Source organism: Myotis nattereri (assembly GCF_964212035.1).
Source record: "Myotis nattereri genome assembly, chromosome: X".
In the NCBI taxonomy this organism is placed as follows: Eukaryota; Metazoa; Chordata; class Mammalia; order Chiroptera; family Vespertilionidae; genus Myotis; species Myotis nattereri.
Genome location: NC_138078.1, coordinates 139,519,114 through 139,543,687, shown reverse-complemented (window position 1 = coordinate 139,543,687; position 24,574 = coordinate 139,519,114). Strand labels below are relative to the sequence as shown.

At 40.1% G+C, this 24,574-nt stretch overlaps 1 protein-coding gene across 1 annotated transcript in view; it reads left to right on the top strand.

Annotated features, from left to right (window-relative positions):
- The window catches only part of GABRA3 (gamma-aminobutyric acid type A receptor subunit alpha3), a 112,412-nt gene that overhangs the window by 33,249 nt on the left and 54,589 nt on the right, over positions 1-24,574 (top strand). The window contains exon 3 of the mRNA XM_081081908.1: positions 19,522-19,665. Coding sequence (XP_080938034.1) covers positions 19,522-19,665 — 144 coding nt within the window. The remainder of the gene's footprint in view (positions 1-19,521; positions 19,666-24,574) is intronic.

Here is a 24,574-nt window from a genome sequence, read left to right as displayed (position 1 = left end):
TACAGGATTATACAGAAATACTCTGAGCACTAATAAATTAAATAGTCCAGTAAAAATGGAAAAATCCATGGAAACACACAAGCTACAAAAATTTTAAAATACCTAAATTAGTAACTTCCCACAAAGAAAAGCCAGGCCCACATGGCTTCATCATTGAATTCTATCAAACATTTGAAGAAGAATTAATGCTAAGTCTTCACAAAGTATTGCCAACTATAGAAGAGGAAATAACCTTTCTTAACTCATTCAACCAGGTCAGTATTACTCAGATACTAAAACCAAAGTCCACAAGAAAACCACAGACAAATATCCCTTATGAATATAGACACAAGCTCTTCAACAAAATCCTAGCAAACTGAACCAAGCAACTTATACACTATCTTTAAGTAGAATTTATCCCAGGAATATAAACTGGGCTTAACATCCCAAATTAGTGAATATAGCCCTGCACAGTGGCAGTGTTTTAGCCAATGAGCTTTATCCGAGGTGTAATTATTGCTAACTGAAAACTTTTCCCCAAAATCAGTGAAGGATATACTCCATATTAACAGAATAAAGGACAAAACACACATGATCATCTTAATAGAAGCAAGAAATATATAGTCCATACTTGAGATATAAAAATGTGTTCTGTGTTGCCAGTAACTAGTGCCTATAGCATTGTCATGTCACTTTGGATAACTGAAAGTCCTGAGGATTATAAATGTACTAGAAGCCTGTTGCATAAAGAGATTCGTGCAATAGGCCTTCCTTCCCCTGGCTGCCAGCACCAATTTTCCTCCAGTACCCGGGACCCAGCCAAGCCTGGAGGCTTCTCCACTCTGACCACAGAGAAGGCAAGCCTCTTCAGTCTTCAGTCATCTTCAGTCTTCAGTAATCTTCAGTCTTTGCTCTGGCGGAGCCTTCAGTCTTCACTCTGTGCCTGCATATGCAAATTAACCACCATCTTTGTTAGGTTAATTTGCATGCTCATCCTGATTGGCTGGTGGGTGTAGCAGAGTGACACCAATTTGCATGTTTCTCTTTTATTAGATTAGTTATAAACCTATACAGTGTCTGTTTCCATTTGGTTTCATATGTATGCTAACCTTAGGCATTAGTTGTTAGGTTCATAAAACCCTTGTATTTTTACTGAATATGCCTAAATTTAATGGATTATTTTTTCTATAAAACCTTCTTTTGTGTTCCCTGTCTTGGTTTTAGTTGTCATTTATCTCTTCAACCTCATCTCATATCTGTCTCTCTCCTTTACATTGACCTTCTGCCCATTCCTACAACTCAGCAGGATCTTTCTCACTTAGAAACCTTTGCACTTGTTGCTTTATTGTTTTTACCTGAAATGTTCTCCATCAAACTCTGAGTCTTTTTCTTTTTCCATGTCTCAGCTTAAAAGCTACTCCCTCAAAGAGGTCTTCTCTGATCACTGTGCTTAATGAAACCCCTCCCTACCCCATAAACTGTTCCATTTTTTTCACAGAACATATTACTGTATGACGTTTTCTTTCTTTATTTATTTTCTGTCTTTCCCAGTAGAATATAAGTTCAATGACGGGATGTGACCTCAAATGCCTTATGACTTACAAACCTTAACTAGGTAAAATAATGATTTAATATTTGTGAAAAGAGTGATTAGAGAGCATTATGCTAAGTGAAATAAGCCAGTCAATGAAGGAAAAATACCACATGATCTCACTCATTCATGGATAATAGAGACCATTATAAACTTTTGAACAATAGATACAGAGGCAGAGCTGCCTCAAACAGATTGTCAAACTGCAGCGGGAAGGCCGGGGAGCATTGGGGGGCAGGAGGGAGGGGGGTAAGAAATCAACTGAAGGACTTGTATGCATGGATATAAGCATAACCAATGGACATAAGACACTGGGGGGTAGGGGCGGCCAGGGGATTGTTAAGGGCAGGGGGAAAAAAAGGACACATATGTAATACCCTTTGTAATACTTTTAGCAATAAAAAAAAAGAGTGATTGGCTGAATTAAATAAGCAAGCAAACAAGCAAACTCTGACAATATGAGTTCAAAGGAAATGCTTTTTTATTGGTGCTATTTTGGCAGGATTGTTTTTTACTTCCCATTTTCCTAGAGCCTGACACATTTGTCAGTAACAGGAGACATTTGGCAAAACAACAAAAGCAATGACATGCTTGTGTCATCATAGTCCAGTGATGGCAAACCTATGACATGCGCGTCAGAGGTGACATGCAAACTCATTTTTTGGGTTGATTTTTCTTTGTTAAATGGCATTTAAATATATAAAATAAATATCAAAAATATAAATCTTTGTTTTACTATGGTTGCAAATATCAAAAATTTTCTATATGTGACATGGCACCAGAGTTAAGTTAGGGTTTTTCAAAATGCTGACACGCCGAGCTCAAAGGGTTCTCCATCACTGTCATAGTCCATACAATATATATTGAGGGGGCCATTCTGGGAATGCAGTAGTTTCTATAGTTTGGTAGATATCCTTTCTGCAGTATTCACCTCCCCCGACTCTACCTTTGCTCCTCCATGAAAATACAAAGATTAGAACTGAAAAGAAGAGGTAAGACTCCATGGGAGGAAAGCTGAGGAGCTAAAGGAATCCAAAAGGGCATGGAGGAAGGAGAGGAGAAAGACAAAGCCTGAAGGGAAAGAGTTCTGTTCCCTGGTGGGTGAATGAATTCCATTATTATCCACCTACTGGCAAAAGCTATAAATACAGGACCATCTAGATTATTTCCTTAAACGTCCTCTTTCCTTAACCATCAGTTATAATGTTTTACCTTTGAAATCTCCTCTTTGTCCCACTCAATTCAACCCACTGTCTACTACTATATATTATGCCCTAAGGGTTACTCATTCCAAACATTGTGATGACCTTCTGACTGTTGTCTTGGCTACAGTTTCACTTTTTCCAACTAGTAATCCATACTGCAGCTAGAGGGAGCCTTCCAAAGCATAAATCTGGATATATTATCTTTATACTTTGGTCAGGTCCACAATAACTTACAGCCTATGGACTAAAATCTTTCTTTCTTAGTGTGGGCAATTAGGATATGGCATAATATGACATTAGCTTTTCTCTAGCCTCTAAGTCCAGGGATGCCATGAATTCCCTAATACTCCATATTTTTATATGCTTTTTGCTTTTGCTGTGTTGTTCTTTTGCTAAGAATGTCCTTTCACATATAAAAGGTGGCCTCATCTTCTAAGTATTTTTCCATTGATTTTTAGAGAGAGTGGAAGAGAGGGAGGGAGGGAGGGAAAGAGAGAGGAGAGAGAGAGAGAGAGAGAGAGAGAGAGAGAGAGAGAGAGAGAGATCTCGCATCAATTGATTGTCTCCTGCAAAGACCCCTGGCCATGGCCAGATCGAACCTGCAATATGTACATGCCCTTGACCAGGAATAGCACCTGCACCCTACAGTGTGCAGGCTGATACTTTAACCATTGAGCAACACCAGCCAGGGCCAAGGCTACCTTATGAATTGTTCTTTATTTTTTTAAAAAAATTGTATTGAGCCGAAAACGGTTTGGCTCAGTGGATAGAGCGTCGGCCTGCGGACTGAAGGGTCCCAGGTTCGATTCCGGTCAAGGACATGTACCTGGGTTGCGGGCACTTCCCCAGTGGGAGATGTGCAGGAGGCAGCTGATCGATGTTTCTCTCTCATCGATGTTTCTAACTCTCTATCTCTCTCCCTTCTCTCTGTAAAAAATCAATAAAATATATTTAAAAAAAAATAAAAAAAATAAAAAAATTGTATTGAATAAGGTGTTACATAATGTGTCCTTATCCCCCCATTGCCCTCCTCCACCCACCACTCATGCCCTCACCCCCCTGTTGTATGTGTCCATTGGCTAGGCTTATATGCATGCATACAAGTCCTTTGGTTGATCTCTCTCCTTTACCCCCACCCTCCCCTACCTTCCCTCTGAGGTTTGATGGTCTGATCAATGCTTCTCTGTCTCTGGATCTGTTTTTGTTCATCAGTTTATGTTCATTATATTCCACAAATGAGTGAGATCATGTGATATTTATCTTTCTCTAACTGGCTTATTTAATATTGCACTTGGAGAAGAACCAATAGCGCCATCCTCCGGTTTCATTTAATACTTGTTTCTGTTCCACTAGTGTGCATAGTTTTCATGTTCAGGCTTGTACTATGACCATTGTAAGCTCTCTGTCTCTCCCAATAGATTGTGGGCACCCTGATGGTAGTTACTATGCTTTATTAACCTTTGTTTACCAGTACAGGGTCAGACTATGAACAGACAATCAAGTAGTTTTCAATTTTTTAAAATTTATTTCTCTCTCTATTCTCTTCCACTATTATTTTATACCTTTCCTACTTTGACCTCCAACATATGAGAAGAGAATATTTTTCCTCCATAATTCCTCTGTACCATATATTTTTTCCACAGAAATTAATCCATTGATTTTTTTAATTAAATCTTTATTGTTCAGATTATTACATTTGTTCCTCTTTTTCCCCCCCAATAACTCCCCTCCTCCCAGTTCCCGCCCCACCCTCCGCCCTCACTCCCCACCCACTGTCCTCTTCCATAGGTGCACGATTTTTGTCCAGTCTCTTTCCGCATCTCCCACAACCCTTTCCCCCCAAAGAATAGTCAGTCCATTCCCTTTCTATGTCCCTGATTCTATTATGATCACAAGATTATTTATTCACTTGATTCTTAGATTCATTTGTTGAAAGATGTGTATTTGTTGTTCATAATTTGTATCTTTACCTTTTTCTTCTTCTTCCTCTTCTTAAAGGATACCTTTCAGCATTTCATATAATACTGGTTTGGTGGTGATGAACTCCTTTAGCTTTTCCTTATCTGTGAAGCTCTTTATCTGACCTTCAATTCTGAATGATAGCTTTGCTGGATAAAGTAATCTTGGTTGTAGGTTCTTGGTATTCATCACTTTGAATATTTCTTGCCATTCCCTTCTGGCCTGCAAAGTTTCTGTTGAGAAATCAGCTGACAATCGTATGGGTATTCCCTTGTAGGTAACTGGGTTTCTTTCTCTTGCTGCTTTTAAGATTCTCTCTTTGTCTTTTGCTCTTGGCATTTTAATTATGATGTGTTTTGGTGTGGTCCTCTTTGGATTCCTTTTGTTTGGGGTTCTCTGCGCTTCCTGGACCTGTAAGTCTATTTCTTTCACCAGGTGGGGGAAGTTTTCTGTCATTATTTCTTCAAATAGGTTTTCAATATCTTGCTCTCTCTCATCTTCTGGCACCCCTATCATTCTGATGTTGGTACGCTTGAAGCTGTCCCAGAGGCTCCTTACACTATCTTTGTATTTTCGGATTCTTTTTTTCATTTTGCTTTTCCAGTTGGGTGTTTTTTGCTTCTTCGCATTTCGAATCTTTGTCTTGATTCTTGCGCTCCTCTGGTCTGCTGTTGGGTGTCTGTATAATATTCTTTATTTCAGTCAGTGTATGCTTAATTTCTAGTTGGTTCTTTATCACAACATCGAGGGTCTCATTAGATTTCTTGAGGATCTCACTACATTTATCGGCGGTCTCACCAGTCTTTTCGAGGGCCTTACTAACTTTATGGGCAGCTTCTAGACAGTTCTTGAGCGACCTTAAAAGTGTGGTTTTGAGCTCTATATCTTCCATTTCTGACATTTGCGTCCTGTTTCTTTGTCTCGCATTTTTATATCTTTTCTTGGTGCACCCCCTAGTGGTCTTTGTGCACAGTCTTGTAGTTAAGCCTTGATTGTTGTCGGTAATACCAGGGGTGATTTGACCTCCAGGCTAACTGGCTATGAGAGTCAGCTGTGTCTGCAGTGGGAGAGCTTCTGTGCTGGATCTCTAGGACGGTGCTAATCTAGCCTTTGCCTGAGGCTATCCGGCAAATGGCTCTACGCAGGGCTTGGGCGGGGCAGGTCCCCGGGGATCTACAGGGCAGGCCAGAGCAAGCAGTTATGGCGGCTCTCAGTTCCGTCCCTAGGGGCTCTGCCTCTCAGAGTCCCAGCAACCGCTGCAAACCTCGGAGAGAAAGCTGCCTTCGAGTTCCGACTGAAGCCAGACAGTCCCACTTCTCCCCTTTGAGTCTGGGTCCCCAGAGACTCGCCCGGATCTGGAGCTCAGAGTCTGAAACTCCCTCCCGATTGAAAACAACAACCCCGCCCTCCGCCGCCAGCCCGCTCCGAGCGCGCACTCCGCACCTGAGTATTTCACTTCAGCACTGCGCCTCCTCTGAGTCTGGGTATGATATTCTCTTTCCTCCTAGTTGTAGAATTTCCACTCAGCCAGCCTTCCTGTGGTTCTGGATGATGTCCATTCTGTCCTTTAGTTATATCTCTGAAGTGGTTGCTCGAGGCAGCAATCTCCGGCGTTAACCTATGCCGCCATCTTGGTTTCTCTGTGTCAATCCATTGATTTTTGTATGAAACAAGTTGCCACTCGGGGCCCATTGAAATTTCTTAGGTACTGATAGCTGCACAATTTATTGTCAAATCTATACTAGGAAATGTTTGGAGTTTGGAGCTAATATTCAGGTTCTTAATGCTCAAGGTACTCAGCTTAAGTTAAGAGACCCAGCAAGAAATCCCTTTTCTTTCTTTTTTTTCTTTTCTGCAGGAAAAAATGTTTATTATAAAATAAAAATCATTAAATTTCCAGCCATAGTAAGGCTATTATTAAACTGAAACTTTTTCTTTGGACCAAATTTGTATTACAAGTATTCCTATTCAGTTTTTTTTTCTTTTTTTTTTAATTATTATTAGTTAAGGTATTACAAATGTGTCCTCATCCCCCCCATTAACCTCCAACCTCCCCCTCCGCCCCCCCCCCCGCCCCGCACACTCATGCTCCCATCCCCCTGTTGTCCATGTCCATTGGTTTGGCTTATATACATGTATACAAGTCCTTCGGTTGATCTCTTCCCCTTACCCCCGCCCTCCCCTACTTTCATTCTGGGGATTGATAGCCTGATCGCAGTTTCTCAATCTTTGGGTCTGTCCCTTTTCATCAGTCTATGTTGTTCTCTATAATCCACAAATGAGTGAGATCATGTGGTATTTATCTTTCTCTGACTGGCTTATTTCACTTAGCATAATGCTCTCCAGTTCCATCCATGCTGTTGCAAAAGGCAAGAGTTCCTTTTTTTTTTTAATCGCAGCATAGTATTCCATTGTGTATATGTACCACAGTTTTCTAATCCATTCATCTCCTGATGGGCACTTAGGCTGTTTCCAAATCTTAGCTATGGTGAATTGTGCTGCTATGAACATAGGGGTGCATATATCCTTTCTGATTGGCGTTTCTGGTTTCTTGGGATATATTCCTAGTAGTGGGATCACTGGGTCAAATGGGAGTTCCATTTTTAGTTTTTTGAGGTAGCTCCATACTGTTCTCCACAGTGGCTGCACCAGTCTGCATTTCCACCAGCAGTGCAGAAGGATTCCTTTTTCTCCATATCCTCTCCAAAACTTGTTGTTTGTTGATTTGTTGATGATAGCCATTCTGACAGGTGTGAGATGATAATGCATTGTCGTTTTGATTTGCATCTCTCGTATAATTAGTGACTTTGAGCATGTTTTCATATGTCTTTCGGCCTTCTGTATGTCCTCTTTCAAAAAGTGTCTATCTAGGTCCGTTGCCCATTTTTTTATTGGATTGTTTATCTTCCTTTTGTTAAGTTTCATGAGATCCCTGTAAATGTTGAAAATTAAACCCTTATCGGTGGTATCATTGGCAAATATGTTCTCCCCTGTAGTGGGTCTTCTTGTTGTTTTGTTGATGGTTTCCTTTGCTGTGCAAAAGCTTTTTATTTTGATGTAGTCCCATTTGTTTATTTTCTCTTTGGCTTTCATTGCCCTAGGAGCATTATCAGAGAAGAAATTCCTTCCGCATATGTTTGCGATTTCACTGCCTGTGGATTCCTCTAGTATTTTTATGGTTTCCCGTCTTACGTTTAAGTCTTTTATCCATTTTGAGTTTATTTTTGTGTATAGTGTGAGTTGGTGGTCTAGTTTCATCTTTTTGCATGTATCTGTCCAATTTTCCCAACACCATTTATTGAAGAGACTGTCTTGACTCCATTGTATGCTCTTGCCTCCTTTGTCGAATATTAATTGGGCATAGTGGTTTGGGTCGATTTCTGGGGTCTCTATTCTATTCCATTGATCTATATGTCTGTTCTTGTGCCAGTACCAAGCTGTTTTAAGAACAGTGGCTTTGTAATACATCTTGATATCTGGTATTGAGATCCCCCCTACTTTGTTCTTTCTCAGGATTGCTGCAGCTATTCGGGGTCTTTTTTTATTCCAGATGAATTTCTGGAACGTTCGTTCTAGATTTGTGAAATATGCCGTTGGTAATTTAATGGGGATTGCATTGAATCTATAAATTGCTTTGGGTAGTATGGACATTTTGATGATGTTGATTCTACCAATCCATGAACACGGTATATTCTTCCATCTGTTTATGTCTTCCTCTATCTCTTTTTTTAGTGTCCTGTAGTTTTTGCCTTTAAGTATTTTACCTCCTTAGTTAAGTTTATTCCTAGGTATTTTAATTTTTTTTGGTGCAATGGTAAATGGGATTACTTCTGTAGTTTCACTTTCTGTAAGTTCACTATTGTTGTAAAGAAATGCCATGGATTTCTTAGCATTAATTTTGTATCCTGCTACATTGCCGAATTCATTTATTAAGTCTAATAATTTTTTGATGGAGTCTTTAGGGTTCTGTATGTACAGTATCATGTCATCTGCAAATAAGAACAGTTTTACTTCTTCTTTTCCAATCTGGATGCCTTTTATTTCTTCTTCTTGTCTGATCGCAACGGCTAGTACTTCCAGTACTATGTTGAACAGGAGTGGTGAGAGGGGGCATCCCTGTTTTGTTCCTGTTTTTAGGGGGAATGGTTTTAGTTTTTGCCCATTGAGTATGATGTTGGCTGTGGGTTTGTCATATATGGCTTTTATTATGTTGAGGTATGATCCCTCAATTCCTATCTTGCTGAGAGTTTTTATCAAGAAAGGGTGTTGGATTTTGTCAAATGCTTTTTCTGCATCAATTGATATGACTATGTGGTTTTTTTCTCTCAATTTGTTTATGTGATGTATCACATTTATTGATTTGCGGATATTGTACCACCCTTGCATCCCTGGGATAAATCCTACTTGGTCATGGTGTATGATCTTTTTGATGTACTGCTGGATCCGATTTGCTAGGATTTTGTTGAGGATTTTGGCATCTATGTTCATGAGGGATATTGGCCTATAATTCTCTTTCATTGTATTGTCTTTATCTGGTTTTGGTATTAGGGTGATGTTGGCTTCATAGAATGAGCTGGGAAGTGTTCCTTCCTCTTGGATCTTTTGACATAGTCTGAGGAGGATAGGTTTTAGGTCTTCCTTGAATGTTTGGTAAAACTCCCCTGTGAAGCCATCTGGCCCCGGGCTTTTGTATGCTGGAAGCTTTTTGATTACTGCTTCGATTTCCTCCATAGTTATTGGCCTATTGAGATTTTTAGATTCTTCCTGGTTAAGTTTTGGAAGGTTGTATTTTTCTAGGAATATGTCCATTTCCTCCAGGTTGTCTACTGTGTTGGAGTAGAGTTGTTCATAGTATTTTCTAACAATCCTTTGTATTTCTATGGGGTCTGTTGTTATTTCTCCTCTTTCATTTCTGATTTTATTTATTTGGGTCCTCTCTCTTTGTTTCTTGGTGAGCCTGGCTAGAGGTTCATCTATCTTGTTTATCCTTTCAAAGAACCAGCTCTTGGTTTTGTTGATCTTTTGTATTTTTTTTTTTTTTGGTCTATATGTCATTTATCTCCGCTCTAATCTTTGTTATTTCCTTCCTTCTGCTTACAGTGGGCTTTTTTTGTTGCTCTCTTTCTAACTCTTCGAGTTGTAGAGTTAGGTCATTTATTCTCATTGTTTCTTGTTTCTTGCAGTAGGCTTGTAGAGCTATGAACTTCCCTCTCAGGACGGCTTTCATTGTGTCCCATAGGTTTTGGATTGTTGTGTTTTCATTGTCATTTGTTGCCATGATGCTTTTTATTTCTTCTTTGACCTCACTGGTAACCCAGTCGTTGTTTAATAGCATGCTATTTAGTCTCTATGTGTTTGATTTTTCTGGATTGTTTTTGTTGTAGTTGATTTCCAGTTTTATGCCTTTGTGGTCTGAGAAGATGCTTGACATGATTTCAATTTTCTTGAATTTGAAGAGACTTTGTCTGTGACCCAATATATGGTCTATCTTTGAAGATGACAAATGTGCACTTGAGGAGAATGTATATTCTGTGGCTTTGGGGTGAAATGTTCTGAAGATGTCAATTAATTCCATCTGATCTAGTGAGTCATTTAGGATTGATGTTTCGTTGCTGAGTTTCTGTTTAGAGGATTTGTCCAGTGGTGATAATGGGGTGTTAAGGTTCCCTACTATGATTGTGTTGCTGTCAATCTCTCCCTTGATCTTCTCCAGAAGATTTCTTACGTATTTGGGTGCTCCTATATTGGGTGCATATATATTTACCAGAGTTATTTCTTCTTGTTGGACTGCTCCCTTTAGTATTATGAAGTGGCCTTCTTTATCTCTTTTTATGTCCTTCACTTTGAGATCTAATTTGTCAGATATAAGTATTGCTACCCCGGCTTTTTTTTCACTTCCATTGGCCTGAAAAAACTTTTTCCATCCCTTCACCATCAGTCTGTGTGCGTCTCTTTTTCTGAGGTGGGTTTCCTGTAGACAGCAGATATATGGGTCATGTTTTCTTATCCACTCATTTACCCTATGCCTTTTGACTGGGGAATTTAATCCATTTACATTTAAAGTTATTATTGATAGAAACTTGTTAGTCGCCATTTTTGTTCTTTACGGCTGCGTTCCTTCTTTGATTCCTATTTTTTCTATTTACAGCAGACCCTTTAGCATTTCTTGTATTGCTGGCTTGGTTGTAATAAACTCCCGTAGACCGTTTTTGTCTGTGAAGCTCCTGATTTGACCCTCAATTTTGATTGATAGCCTCGCTGGGTACAGTATTCTTGGATTCAGACCCTTCCTTTGCATGACTTTGTATATTTCATTCCATTCCCTTCTTGCCTGATGTATTTCTGTTGAGAAATCGGTTGCTAGTCTGATGGGGGATCCTTTGTAGGTAACTTTCTGTCTCTCTCTGGCTGCTTTTAAGATTCTTGCTTTGTTGTTGCTGTTTGCCAATTTAATTATTATGTGCCTTGGTGTTGGTCTTTTCGGGTTCATTTTGTTTGGGACTCTGTGAGCTTCTTGGATTTGTGTGAGTTTTTTCTTCCTTATATCAGGGAAATTTTCTGTTACTATTTTTTCAAACAGGTTTTCTATTCCTTGCTCCGTTTCCTCTCCTTCTGGCACCCCTATTATTCGGATGTTGTTTCATTTAGCGTTGTCCCAGAGTTCTATTAGGCTCTCCTCCTGCTTTTTAATTTTTTTTTCTAGAAGCTGTTCTGTTTGTGTATTTTTTCCTACCTTGTCTTCTAGCTCGCTGATGTGGTCCTCTGCTTCTTCTAGTCTACTGTTGATGCTTTCTATTGAGTTCTTTATAGCAGTGATGTCATTTTTCATTTCTTCTTGGTCTCTCTTCATTTCCTCTTGGTTCTTCTTCATTTCCTCTTGGTTCCTACATATACTATTGAATTTGTCTTCCATTTTTTTCATCCACCTTATGGCCATTTCTCTGAATTCTTTCTCTGAGAGGTTGCTTGCCTCCATTGTCTCCATTTCGTTTACTTCCTTTTCTGATGATGCCTGTTTTTCTTTGTTTTTTAAATACATTTTATTGATTTTTTTTATAGAGAGAAAGGGAGAGAGACAGAGAGTCAGAAACATAGATGAGAGAGAAACATCGATCAGCTGCCTCCCGCACATCTCCCACTGGGGATGTGCCCACAACCCAGGCACATGCCCCTGACCGGAATCGAACCTGGGATCCCTCAGTCTGCAGGCCGATGCTCCATCCACCGAGCCAAACCGGCCTCGGCCTGTTTTTCTTTCATATGTGGGTTGGTTCTTTGTTTCACCATGATCTCTCTTCTCCAGGTGTTTGGTTATGTAGTTCTCTCTCTGCTGCGTTGATTTAAAGGCACAAAATACAACACAACAAGGCACAACGTACAAGGCACTGAACAAAATGTATTCACGATATTAATAACCCCAAATAAAGGTGACCACCTGAGCAAAGAGAATGAGGGGATAAAGAAGAAAAAAGAGAAAAAGATTAAAGAGAAAAAGAAAAAACAAAAAGGAGTGCTGAAATGAGATTGGGAAAAGGGAGAGAAGAAAAAAACAATCAGACACACACACACACACACACACACACACACAAAGTAAGAGGGAGAATGAAATAGAGGTGGGGAAGAGGCTATTTGTATGGGGAGAAAACTCTAAGAGAACCGCAACTAATCTCAATGAATTCCAGCAGCAGATCCCTGGAGATTAATGCAAACTACAAACAACCACTAATATCAAGCAAGGCAAGGGAAAACAGAAGCACAAAAATAACCAGAGAAAGAAAAACTAAGCAAAACAGAAAAATGAAAATGAAAAACGAAACAATCTCCCAAACAAGCATAAAAAAAACCTAATATACTCAAAATCAAGCAAACACTAGCAAAACGACAGAGAGAGAGAAAAAAAATTGGATAGTGAAGAAAGATAAGAGAGAGGTGTATATGGATTTAGAGCAAGGGATTGGAAATTAGATATATAAGTAGGGTGAAATTTAGACAGTGGGTAAAAAGAAGGAATAGGGAAAATCTAAAGCAGCAATAGGGTAAGAGAAACAGGACAGCAAAAGGGGAAAAGTGAGGAAGAGAGTTTTGGCTTAAGGGTAAATGTGAGATAGAGAGAAATGATGCTAAAGGAACGATGAAAATAGAGTGTAGATCACTAATCCCAAAATAAAATAAAGAAAAATAAAATAATAAAAAATAAAATGACACTTGAAAAAATGGTAAAATGATAGCAATAATACTGGTTAAAAAAATGTGGTAATTAAAAAGGTAAAATCAAGTGATGAAAAAAATTAAAAAATAATAAAATAGGTTCTTAATGAAATGGTGAAAAAAGAATTAAAAAAATATAAAAATATGCAGTAGTGAAGGTGCTTCAGATCTTCTACTCTTCTTTTTGGCACGCCTTAGTCCTGCCAGGCATTCAGGAGAGTGTTGAATTTCCCTGCGATACACTGTCCCTCCGTGCCATAAACCACAGTCCTGATTTTAAGGCAGGTTGTATTTGTTTACCAGACTACCTTTATTTGTGATCACAGAAGAGACAGTTTGTGGCTCTGTCTCTGGGTGGCAGTGTGTCTGGATTGACCTCCGAGGTTATAAGTCCTCTCTATCAGTAGGGGTTTTTTTTCTCTATGGTACTTGAAACTGATTTGGGAAAGTCCACTGCCCAGAGCTGGTTCTTTAATGGTTACTGCCCGCTCTGTTTCCCAGGCTCCCCCAAAAGAACTTTCCCCTACAGGCTCTGCGAATGACCCCAACTGGGGAATCCCATGCACTGGGTTTAATAATCAAATGCACGGATCTAAGGGGAACTGTAACAAGTGCCTGATACTCTGTGTGAATTCGCAAGCCTCCACCTTCCAGGTCTGCGCACAGTCTCCGCATGCTCACTCGCCCCTGGCACCAAGCAGCCGGGACACTGGCAAAGTCCAAGGCTGCTTTTTTACATCCAGTCCTGCTATGGGCTTATTTTTAGCGTTCCCTTCTGCCAGCAGCCCTGTGGGGCCGCTTCCCCACTCGCGGGTCATGCTGGTCCCAAAGGCTGCGGACTCTGTGGGGCGCAGATTTCGCCCCGCGTGCGTGAACTCGGTCCTCTCTCCAACCCAAACAGCAAAATGCACCTTTAGGGGAAGTCTAACCTTTCCGTGAGAAGAAGCAGTGCTTGTCTGAGTTCACGCAGTCACGCTGCTTGAGATCCCCTGTTTCCAGGTTAGAAGCTGATCTCTGGACGCCGGCAACAGCTACCCAAGATGGCGCAGTCTCCGCTGCTGAGCTGGCACACCGAGAGAGGCTTCAGCCGCAGTCTCCAACCGTCCTTTTTTTTCTGGGGGTTCTCGGTCTTTCCCAGCTTCAGACAGTCTCTCAGCTGAAAATCCTCTGCCTATTCGAGCTGTATGTTACCCGTTTCAGCTGCTCACCCTTATCTGCTCCAGGACAAGGCACAGGACACGTCCGTTTATACCTCCGCCATTTTCTCCCACCCCCTTTTCTTTCTTAGTGGTAGAAAATATATTTTATATTCTGCCCTTTCCCTCAAAAATCCTGTTTTAGTTTTTATATTTTCAAACTCTTGGGTATATGGGGCAGAACATTGCATTGTCCTTTAAACATAGGGAGTTACAACCATCTACACAGCAAAGATAAGAAGACATACATAGATGATTCTCTTGAGTAGTGGAACCCAAAACATATATACTAAAGATGGAAGGCATTGAGGAAAATTAGAAGACATGAAATCACATTTCACTAATAGCCCGGGTATAGTCCTCACTTAATAGTCTTAGAATAGATTTGGGTAAGGTAATGAGAAGAGTCCTGAGAAGATTTCCATTTCTTCTTGATGACACTAATTTGAAGATCTACAATTCCAGTTAGGAGCCCTCAATACCCCATAGCAAGCAGCAGATGCTTTGTTTCCAAGTATGAATCACAGAAGACCATAGCCATCTATAGGAGAGTCTCTAGACCAGAGGTTGTACATTGGTGGTTTGCAGATGTGATTTACTTGATATATACAGTGTTTATAACTTTTGAAATTATTTGTTAAGATTGAAATTTGGGGAATGTCACATAAAATTCCGAATTTTTCTTTTATGTATTTATTGCTTATTTGTTTATTGAACCTGAAAGTCCAATAAGTTTTGTGTTTGAATGCATACACAAAGTGTTCCTACTGGGAAATGCAGTTAAGCACTAAGTAACAAACCTTCCTAGGCATTAAAATCCTGTTTAATAAAGAGGGAATATGCTAATTGACCCTCACACTGTCACAAAGATGGGTAATTGACCCTCACACTGTCACAAATTCTATTTAATAAAGAGGGAATATGCTAATTGACTTCCCCACCCTCAAAGATGGTGGTGCCCACAGCCATAAGATGGCTGGCAGGGGAGGGCAGTTGTGGGTGATCAGGCCAGCAGGGGAGGGCAGTTAGGGGTGACTAGACCAGCAGAGGAGGTCAGTTGGGGGCAACCAGGTCTGCAGGGGAGGGCAGTTGGGGGGGACCAGGCCTTCAGGGGAGGGCAGTTAAGTGTGACCAGGCCAGCAGGGGAGGATAGTTAGGGGTGACCGGGCTGGCAAGGGAGGGCAGTTGGAGGTGACCAGGCTGACAGGAGAGGGCAGTTGGGGGTTACCAGGCTTGCAGAGGAGGACAGCTGGAGGCCATCAGGTTGGCAGAGGAAGGCAGTTGGTGGTGACTGGGCCAGCTGCGCAGGGCAGTTGGGGGTGACCAGGCCGGCAGGGGAGTGGTTAGGGGGCGATCAGGCTGGCAGTTAGAAGCAGTTAGGGGAAATTAGGCAGGCATGCAGGTGAGTGGTTAGGAGCCAGCAGTCCTGGATTGTGAGAGGGATCAGGCCTAAACCAGCAGTAGGACATCCCCCAAGGGGTCCCAGATTGGAGAGTGTGCAGGCTGGGCTGAGGGACACCCCCCTGTGCATGAATTTTGAGTACCGGGCCTGTAGTATTTTATAAATGCTAGATTTATAAAAAGTATCTATTAATCACAGCAGAAATTGTATGTTGAACTAGAAGCATTTCTGTCACAGTTTTGAAGAAATTACTGAGACCAAATAGGGCATACTATGTGGAAAAATTAGATTTCTTGTGGTATTTTCTTTTGTAGTTTATGAGAGCACATATATAAAAATACCACAGAGTTATGTATAATTTTTCATGATTTCAATGAGAATTTTGATGTGAATGAAGAACTTTTTGGCATGTTGCCCATTACAAAAAAAATCAGGAAATGGTTTACTTGGGTATACTGATGAAGTCCTAAGAAGTGTACTATAAGCAGATCACAATTGGTGTGTGTAAAAGTTACTGTTAGACTGTTATGAAATGTATACCCAAGGTGCAAGGTTTTGTATGGACACAGAGTTTATATTTGTTCATTGGTAAATTCACTAGGAATTATTTGTTTTGTAGTAAAACATTTAAATAGAGCATATTATGGACATAACACCAGTCCAAAACTTGGATGAAATGGGTGAACAGTATGGAGGTCAACTTCCCTTTTTGTGCCCAGGTGCTGGAGTTACGACAAGATGCTCATCCGAAATATAAAATACACTGTGCAAAGAGTTAATCCATGTCTGGAAAGAAAACATACCTCTCCCTTCATTCCCAACTCATTTCCCTTACCCACACCCCTGTTAAAACTAATCTGTACTAAATTCTTTACTTGCCATTGGAATTCTAAATGCAAGACCTATCAGTAACACCCTGGTGCAGAAAAAAGATGGCAGGTTTGTGTTTTTCAAATCAGAATAGTAATAAGTTTAAAAAATAGTAATTATTAATTATTACTATGTCATTTAAAAATTTTCATTTCTTTAAGACTTAAAATAGCCCTAGTATGATTTTTTAAATTAAATCTTTATTGCTCAGATTATTACAGTTGTTCCTCTTTTTTCCCCCCATAGGTCCCCTCCACCCGGTTCCCACCCCACCTTCTGCCCTTAACCCCCCACCCCCACTGTCATCATCCATAGGTGTACGATTTTTGTCCAGTCTCTTCCCGCACCCCCCACACCCGTTTCTCCCCCAAGAATTGTCCATCCACTCCCGTTCTATGCCCCTGATTCTATTATAATCACCAGTTTACTCTGTTCATCAGATTTTTTATTCACTTGATTTTTAGATTCACTTGTTGATAGATGTGTATTTGTTGTTCATAATTTGTATCTTTACCTTTTTCTTCTTCTTCCTCTTCTTAAAGGATACCTTTCAACATTTCATATAATATTGGTTTGGTGGTGATGAACTCCTTTAGCTTTTTCTTATCTGTGAAGCTCTTTATCTGACCTTCAATTCTGAATGATAGCTTTGCTGGATAAAGTAATCTTGGTTGTAGGTTCTTGCTGTTCATCACTTTGAATATTTCTTGCCACTCCCTTCTGGCCTGCATAGTTTCTGTTGAGAAATCAGCTAACAGTCATATGGGTACTCCCTTGTAGGTAACTGACTTTTTTTCTCTTGCTGCTTTTAAGATTCTCTCTTTGTCTTTTGCTCATGGCATTTAATTATGATGTGTCTTGGTGTGGTCCTCTTTGGATTCCTTTTGTTTGGGGTTCTCTTCGCTTCCTGGACTTGTAAGTCTATTTCTTTTTCCAGGTAGGGGAAGTTTTCTGTCATTATTTCTTCAAATAGGTTTTCAATATCTTGCTCTCTCTCTTCTTCTGGCACCCCTATAATTCAGATGTTGGTACGCTTGAAGTTGTCCCAGAGGCTCCTTACACTATCTTGATATTTTTGGATTCTTTTTTCTTTCTGTTTTTCCGGTTGGGTGTCTTTTGCTTCTTCGTATTTCAAATCTTTGACTTAATTCTTGGGATCCTCTAGTCTGCTGTTGCAACTTTGTATAATACTCTTTATTTCAGTCAGTGTATGCTTAATTTCCAGTTGTTCCTTTTTCATATCCGTGAGGGTCTCACTAGATTTCTTGAGGGTCTCACTAAATTTATCAGCGGTCTCACTAGACTTATTGAGGGTCTTACTAAATTTATCAGTAGTTTCTAGAAAATTCTTGAAAAACCTTATAACCGTAGTTTTGAACTCTATATCCAGTAGTTTGCTCTCCTCCATTTCTGTCATTTGTGACCTGTTTTTTTGTCTCTGCATTTTTTATGCTTCCCTGTATTGATAGAGTGGCTGTCTGTGCTAGGTGTCCTATAGGGCCCAGTGGCTCAGCCTCCCCAGTTACCTGAGGAGGACACTCTTGGTGAACACCCTTGTGGTCTTTGTGCACAGTCTTGTTGTAGTTAAGCCTTGATTGTTGTAGGTATCACTGGGAGGAATTGACCTCCAGGCCAATTATCTGTGAGAATCAGCTGTGTCTACAGTGGGAGAACTTCTGTGCTGGAGACACCCTTCTGGGGCAAGACTTGCTTCAGTGGGGCTTTGGTGCTCACTGAGTCTGCCCCATAAGTGTGTCCCTTATGGATCTGAGGAGTTGTAATCTGGATGATCTCACTCTGACCACTGGGTACACTGGCTCTTGGATCTCTAAGGAGGTGCTAATTTATCCTCTGCCTGGGGCTACCCAGCAGGACCTATGGAGAGATCTTCAGATTCCTCTTCTTTGTTTGGGGTTTGGAGGTGCCCAGATGAGGCCCAGTTGTGAAGCAATGCATGCTGCTGTGGGGCCTTGTGCCTTCTCTTGGGAGTTCTGGGTCTCTCTGACCCAGCTGCAATCTGTTAGGTAATTTTCAGGTTGCAAAGGCTAGGCCTTTCATATGCAAAAGCCTCTGCACACAGCTTGGGTGGGGCGGGGTCTCAGGGAATCAACAGAGCGGAGCAAACAGCTATGGCAGATCCTTAGTCCTACCCTAAGAGGTCCTGCGTCTTAGTGTCCTGGTAATCGCTTCAAGCACCTCTGAGAGAAAGCCACCCTCAAGTTCTGACCAGATGCCAGACAGTACAGTTTCTCCCTGTATGAGTCTGGGTCCCCAGAGACTTGTCCAAAGCTGGAATTCAGAGTAATTGGGAGCTTGAGACTCCCTCCTGATTGAAAAAAAAAAAAAAACACACAAAAAAAATCATGTCCTCAGTTGCCAGCCCTTTCCACGTGCACCTCCGTACCTCTGCACTTTACTTCCGTACCTCTTCTGAGTCTCAGTGTGCTTTTCTCTTTCCTTCTAGTTGTAGAATTTCCACTCAGCCAGCCTTCCTGTGGTTCTGGATGATATCCGTTTTGTCTTTTAGTTGTATTTTTGAAGTGGTTGTGCGAGGCAGCAATTTCAGGTGTTTTCCTATGCTGCCATCTTGGTTTCCTCTGTGTAGTTTTTTTTTTTTCAGTATTTTTTTTAACTTTATCTAATATGGTCACCCTATAACTAATTAAAGAAAATTTGTTACATTTTGTGGCAGTTAATTTTTCTCACAACTAGCCTAATTTACTAATGTAAGGTACCTGTCTATCTCCTATAAGCACCTCAATTTATGACAACTGCATTAGATTATGTTTTATCTATTCCTACTCTTATCCCCACTCTTTACACTCCAAGAGAAGGAAAAAGTTAACAATTTATTGGCAGTGCAAAAGACTGTGGGTCATTGCAGGAAAAGACCACTTTAGGTTCATTTCTGTGTTCTCAGCATAAACAATAGTGGTTATACAATGATTGTTTATTAGATTGATGGATACATGTACTTCAGTTGAAGAGAGAACACCTACCCAGAACTCTTTTGGGATGTAAGTTGTATTTTAAACTCATGCAAGTTTAGTATCAAAAATAACCATTTTTCTTTCCCTTCAACTTCTCCTTCTTGACCCTTTTATGCCTTAGATGCCTATACAAAAGCTGAAGTGGTTTATTCTTGGACTCTTGGGAAGAACAAATCTGTGGAAGTAGCACAGGACGGCTCTCGCCTGAATCAATATGACCTGCTGGGCCATGTTGTTGGGACAGATATAATCCGCTCTAGTACAGGTATTTACTTTATTTAACAAGAATTTTTATATATAATCTGTACTATATACTAGTAACTGTTACCCCCACCCCTACCCCACCCACACACACCCCTATCTCTTGCTACTACTAATCTTTGTATCTGTGAGCTTGTTTTTTTGGATTGTGTTTTGTTTTAGATTCCACATATAAGTGAGATTATACAATATTTGTCTTTCTCTGTATAATTTATTTTACTTAGTATAATGCCCTCAATGTCCATCCATGTTGTCAAAAATGGCAGTATTTTCTTCTCTTTATGGCTGAATAACATTCCATTGTGCATATGTACCACATCTTCTTCACCATTCGTCTATCCATAGACACGTAGGTTGCTTCCATATCTTGGCTATTGTAAATAATGCTTCAGTGAACTTAGGAGTGCATATATTTTTTTGAGTTAGTGTTTTTGTGTTCTTTGGCTAAATATCCAGAAGTAGGATTGCTGTTTCATGTGGTCATTCTATTTTTAATTTTGTGGGGAACTCTCATATTGTTTTACATAGTGGCTGCACCGATTTATTTTCCCACCAACAATAAAGAAGGCTTTCCTTTTCTCCACATTCTTACCAATACTTGTTATTTCTTGTTAGTTATAAATAGTAGTATTTTAATAATTAGACTGGACATACATTATTATTATCTGTTTTAATTACTTTAAAATTTAAAAAGAGAAGTAAAAATCTTTCCTTCAATGTCACAGTATTCTTGACAATGATGTGATAAGTGTTGCTATCACTGAGAGGTATAGCATTTCATTGTTAAATTCAGTAAAATAATATTTTCATTTTTTATGACCTCATATGTGAATCATACTCAATTTAGCAATTATCTACTATTATTTTATGTGATTTAATGCTATAATCAACCCTGTGTAGACCTTTTTTCCATATAGCATTTTATTCCTGTGTTATTATCTGCCTAGGATAGAGACAGAATATCAAGACTGCTATTTCAGAAAGTAGACACATTTTTGAAAAGTTAATACATATGTACAAATTGCCATTCTAAAAGGTTAAGCAATTCACACTCCCATTATCAGTGTATGGGCATGCCAATTTTCCTTCAGTCTTGGCAATGCATGTGTCACAGATTGAATTATGTCCCCTCACATGTTGAAGTTCTGACCCCAGTATCTCAGAATGTGACCTTATTAAAAATAGAATCATTGCAGATATAATTAGACTACATCTCAAATTAGTTTAAAAGCATGATACAAAGTACATAAGTAAAAAGGTAATTTAGTATATTAAAATACATTTGCACAATTCAATACTCTGCAGCTGTAAGAAGTAATGATGAAGTCCTTGATGTTACTGTTCATTGCAAATATCTGCAGGATATACTGTTGAGTGAAAAAAAATGCAGAGCACAGAACACTGAAGATATATAGGGATATATGTTTGTATAGGGTTATTATTTCTAGAAATATCCACAAGAAACTGTTAATTGTAGTTAAAGGAGGGAGAAATGAGATGGGTGGTTTAGGGCAGCTATGAGAGGGAGACTTTGCTGTATACCCTTGGATACCCTTTGATTTAGGTACCATATACATATTATCACATCACATATGTATATTGTCTTTATGTCATTATAAATTATAGATATTCCTTGATGAATTCTGAATATGCTACTCAACATATTAATAGGCAGCTGAACCATAGATAATAGGGAAAGACCTATAATCTATGGAAGTTCTATTTTGTATGAGTTTCTTTCTCTCTGAATGCTATCAGTCCTTGGTATGAAGTAATTCTAACCAGAGGGCTCCTGCTCTTTGCTGCAGATTCAAACATGTGTTAAATAAATGAATAAAAGCCTTTAAAATCTGTGCCTAATTGTTCATACCATTCCCTATTTCAACACTGATTCCATTTTCCCACATTTGGAAAAATTTTGCAATTAATTTTCTAAGAGGAAGATTTGGGTATATGATCTTATTTTTCCATCTTTCCTAGAAATTTGACCATTCATTAGAATAAGTATATTATGGTCATTGTATACTAGTATATTGTGTCTTTACACATGTAGCAAAGGTTAAGTAAAGACAAAGCAGAAAATAAGAGATTGAAATAAACACAAAGAGAACTCTGAAAGATGAGGATTAAAAGAATACAGGAGACTAGATAAAGTTCAAGGAACATAGATAGTTGGAAAAATACCAAACATGAATTTAAGAAAACATATCCACTCACTTTGTATGAATTAATTTGCCAAGCTCTTAAAGAAGCCCCTTGTATCAGTCACAGCCTTAGGAACTGGATAAATTGTGAATGTGTTTTACATTGTATTCTCAAATATTTGTGCACTTAACACAGATGGAGCATAGTAGGATATAGTGCAAAGGCAGGGAAAGTTCCCTAAACTACTTAAAGAGTAATCTTTCACAATAAGGCACACAGAGAGGCAGCAATACCAGCAGGAAGAGAAAGAAATCATGCTGGTGTGGCTCAGTGGTTGAGCATAACCTATGAACCAGGAGGTCACTATTCAATTCCCAGTCAGGGCATATGCCTGGGTTGTGGGCTCAATCCCTAGTGGGGGGTTGTGTAGGAGGCAACCTATCAATGTTACTCTCTCATCATTGATGTTTATCTCTCTCTCACTCACTCTCTCCCTTTCTCTCTGAAATCAATAAAAGTATATTTTTAAAGAAGAAGAATATAATGATCCACTTTATGAAAATATGTGCAGTTATATAAAGCATTAATTTGCTAGGCTGTTCTGCATTTCTGATCCATAGATAGTAATTCATGAATACACATCCGTTATCCTATATAATCCTATATAATAAAACCCTAAATGCAAGTCGACCAAATGGTGGAATGACTGGTCACTATGATGCACATTGACCACTAGTGAATAGACACTTGATGCAGAAGCTGCCCTCTGGTGGTCAATGCACTTCCACAGGGGGAGCTCCACTCAGCCAGAAGCCAGGCTCATGGCTGGTGAGCGCAGTGGCAGTGGTGGGAGCCTCTCCTGCTTCCACTGCAGGCAGGCAGTAAGGAGCGAGGGGTCCCAGACTGTGAGAGCCCCAGACTGCAAGAGGGATGTCTGACTGCCAGCTTAGGCCTGATTCCCAGGGGGATTGGGGATCGGGTCTAAGCTGGTGGGTGGACATCCCCCAAGGGGTTCTGGACTGCGAGAGGGCACAGGCTGGGCTAAGGGACACCCCCTGTTTGAATTTTGTGTACCGGGCCTCTAGTATATTTTATTTTATTTTATTTTTAAATATATTTTATTGATTTTTTACAGAGAGGAAGGGAGAAAGAGAGGGATAGAGAGTTAGAAACATTGATGAGAGAGAAACATCGATTCAGCTGCCTCCTGCACACCCCCCACTTGGGATGTGCCCGCAACCAAGGTACATGCCCTTGACTGGAATCGAACCTGGGACCCTTCAGTCCGCACGCTGACGCTCTATCCACTAAGCCAAACCGGTCAGGGCTCTAGTATATGTTATATTATACTTTGTGTATTTCACACATAACACAGATGTTACTTAAGCTTAATAAGCTGAGGCACAAGGGTGTAAATAGAATAGAGAACTTGGAAAAATCTAATCTGATCAAACCTTCAGTTCCCACTTTGGCAGAGAAGAGGATGCAAGGATGTAAAGAGATACAAAGTATCATAGTTATATTTAACACAACCTATTCAGTTAATTGATGCAGTGAATGTACTTGTTAAGCTTTCTAAACATCTACTTGTAATTTTCCTTCACAGAAGGTATCTAGGTTATGAACCTGTAAATGTGCTAAAGTAGCTTTCCATTGATCTTTATCTATTCCACAGTGGACTCAGTTTGCAGTACTATCTGAAATGGGAAATCTTCCCAAATGAGTAAAAGGCACTTCAGTTTTTACTGAGGAGAATTCTTTTTGCCTCTGCTCCCCTTCCCCAACTTTATTCAAATATAAGTGAAAAATAAAATTGTACACATTTAAGAGTTACAAAGTGATTATATATAATATACGTTATGAAATGATTAGAACAATCCAATAAACTATCTTTTGTGTGTATATATATATATTGAGAACACTCCAGACCTACTCTTAGAAATCATGTATATAATACCAGTCGTTATGATGTGCATTGACCACCAGGGGGCAGACGCTCAATGCAGGAGCTCCCAACTGGTTGTCAGTGCGCTCCTGAAGAGGGAGCAATGCTCAGCTGTACATTAGATCCCCAGCTATTCATCCCGATTTTATTCATCTTAAAATCGAAAGTTTGTGCTTTTTGATTGGCATCTCCCCATTTTCCTTACTCCTTAGCCCCTGAAAACCACCATTCTAATCAGCCTGGGGGTGGCTGCAACCCAGGCCGCCATGATCCCTGAGAATCAAAACCCACTGGCCTAGGGTCACCAAAGCTGCCTGCTGACCAAGACAAGACAATTCCCTGGGGAACGTGTCAGATGAGCCAGTAGAGCTTGCCGCGTAAACGGCAACCCTTGACAGTCAAATCCCTGAACTGATGCTCCAGGCCACATGTCCGGGCATATTTGTTCCCCAGAGAAATTATCTTTACTTCAGGTTACTGTTTTTCAGAAAGGAGTTGCTTCCACTCCGAGGCTGTTTGATTCCCAGGGGTTGTGGTGTATACTGACAGCAGCTAGACGCTGCTCTAGGCTGAGTGGCCAGCTTGTAATGTTTTCTGGTGTTCAATCTGTGGGTGGACTGGGTCGGCTGTCACTTTCAAGCCACACGGTCAGCGGGTTTTGTTTCCAATGTCATCCCCCTCCCGCGGCTACACTGCCTTTGAATTTCACTCCCAGGAGTTGCCGCATATGCGGCATATCTAACGGCTTGCCCGACATAATTGCCTTGTCTGTGGTCGGCGTGTGGTAGGGCAGGTAGCCAGCGGGTTTTGATTCTTAGAGGTC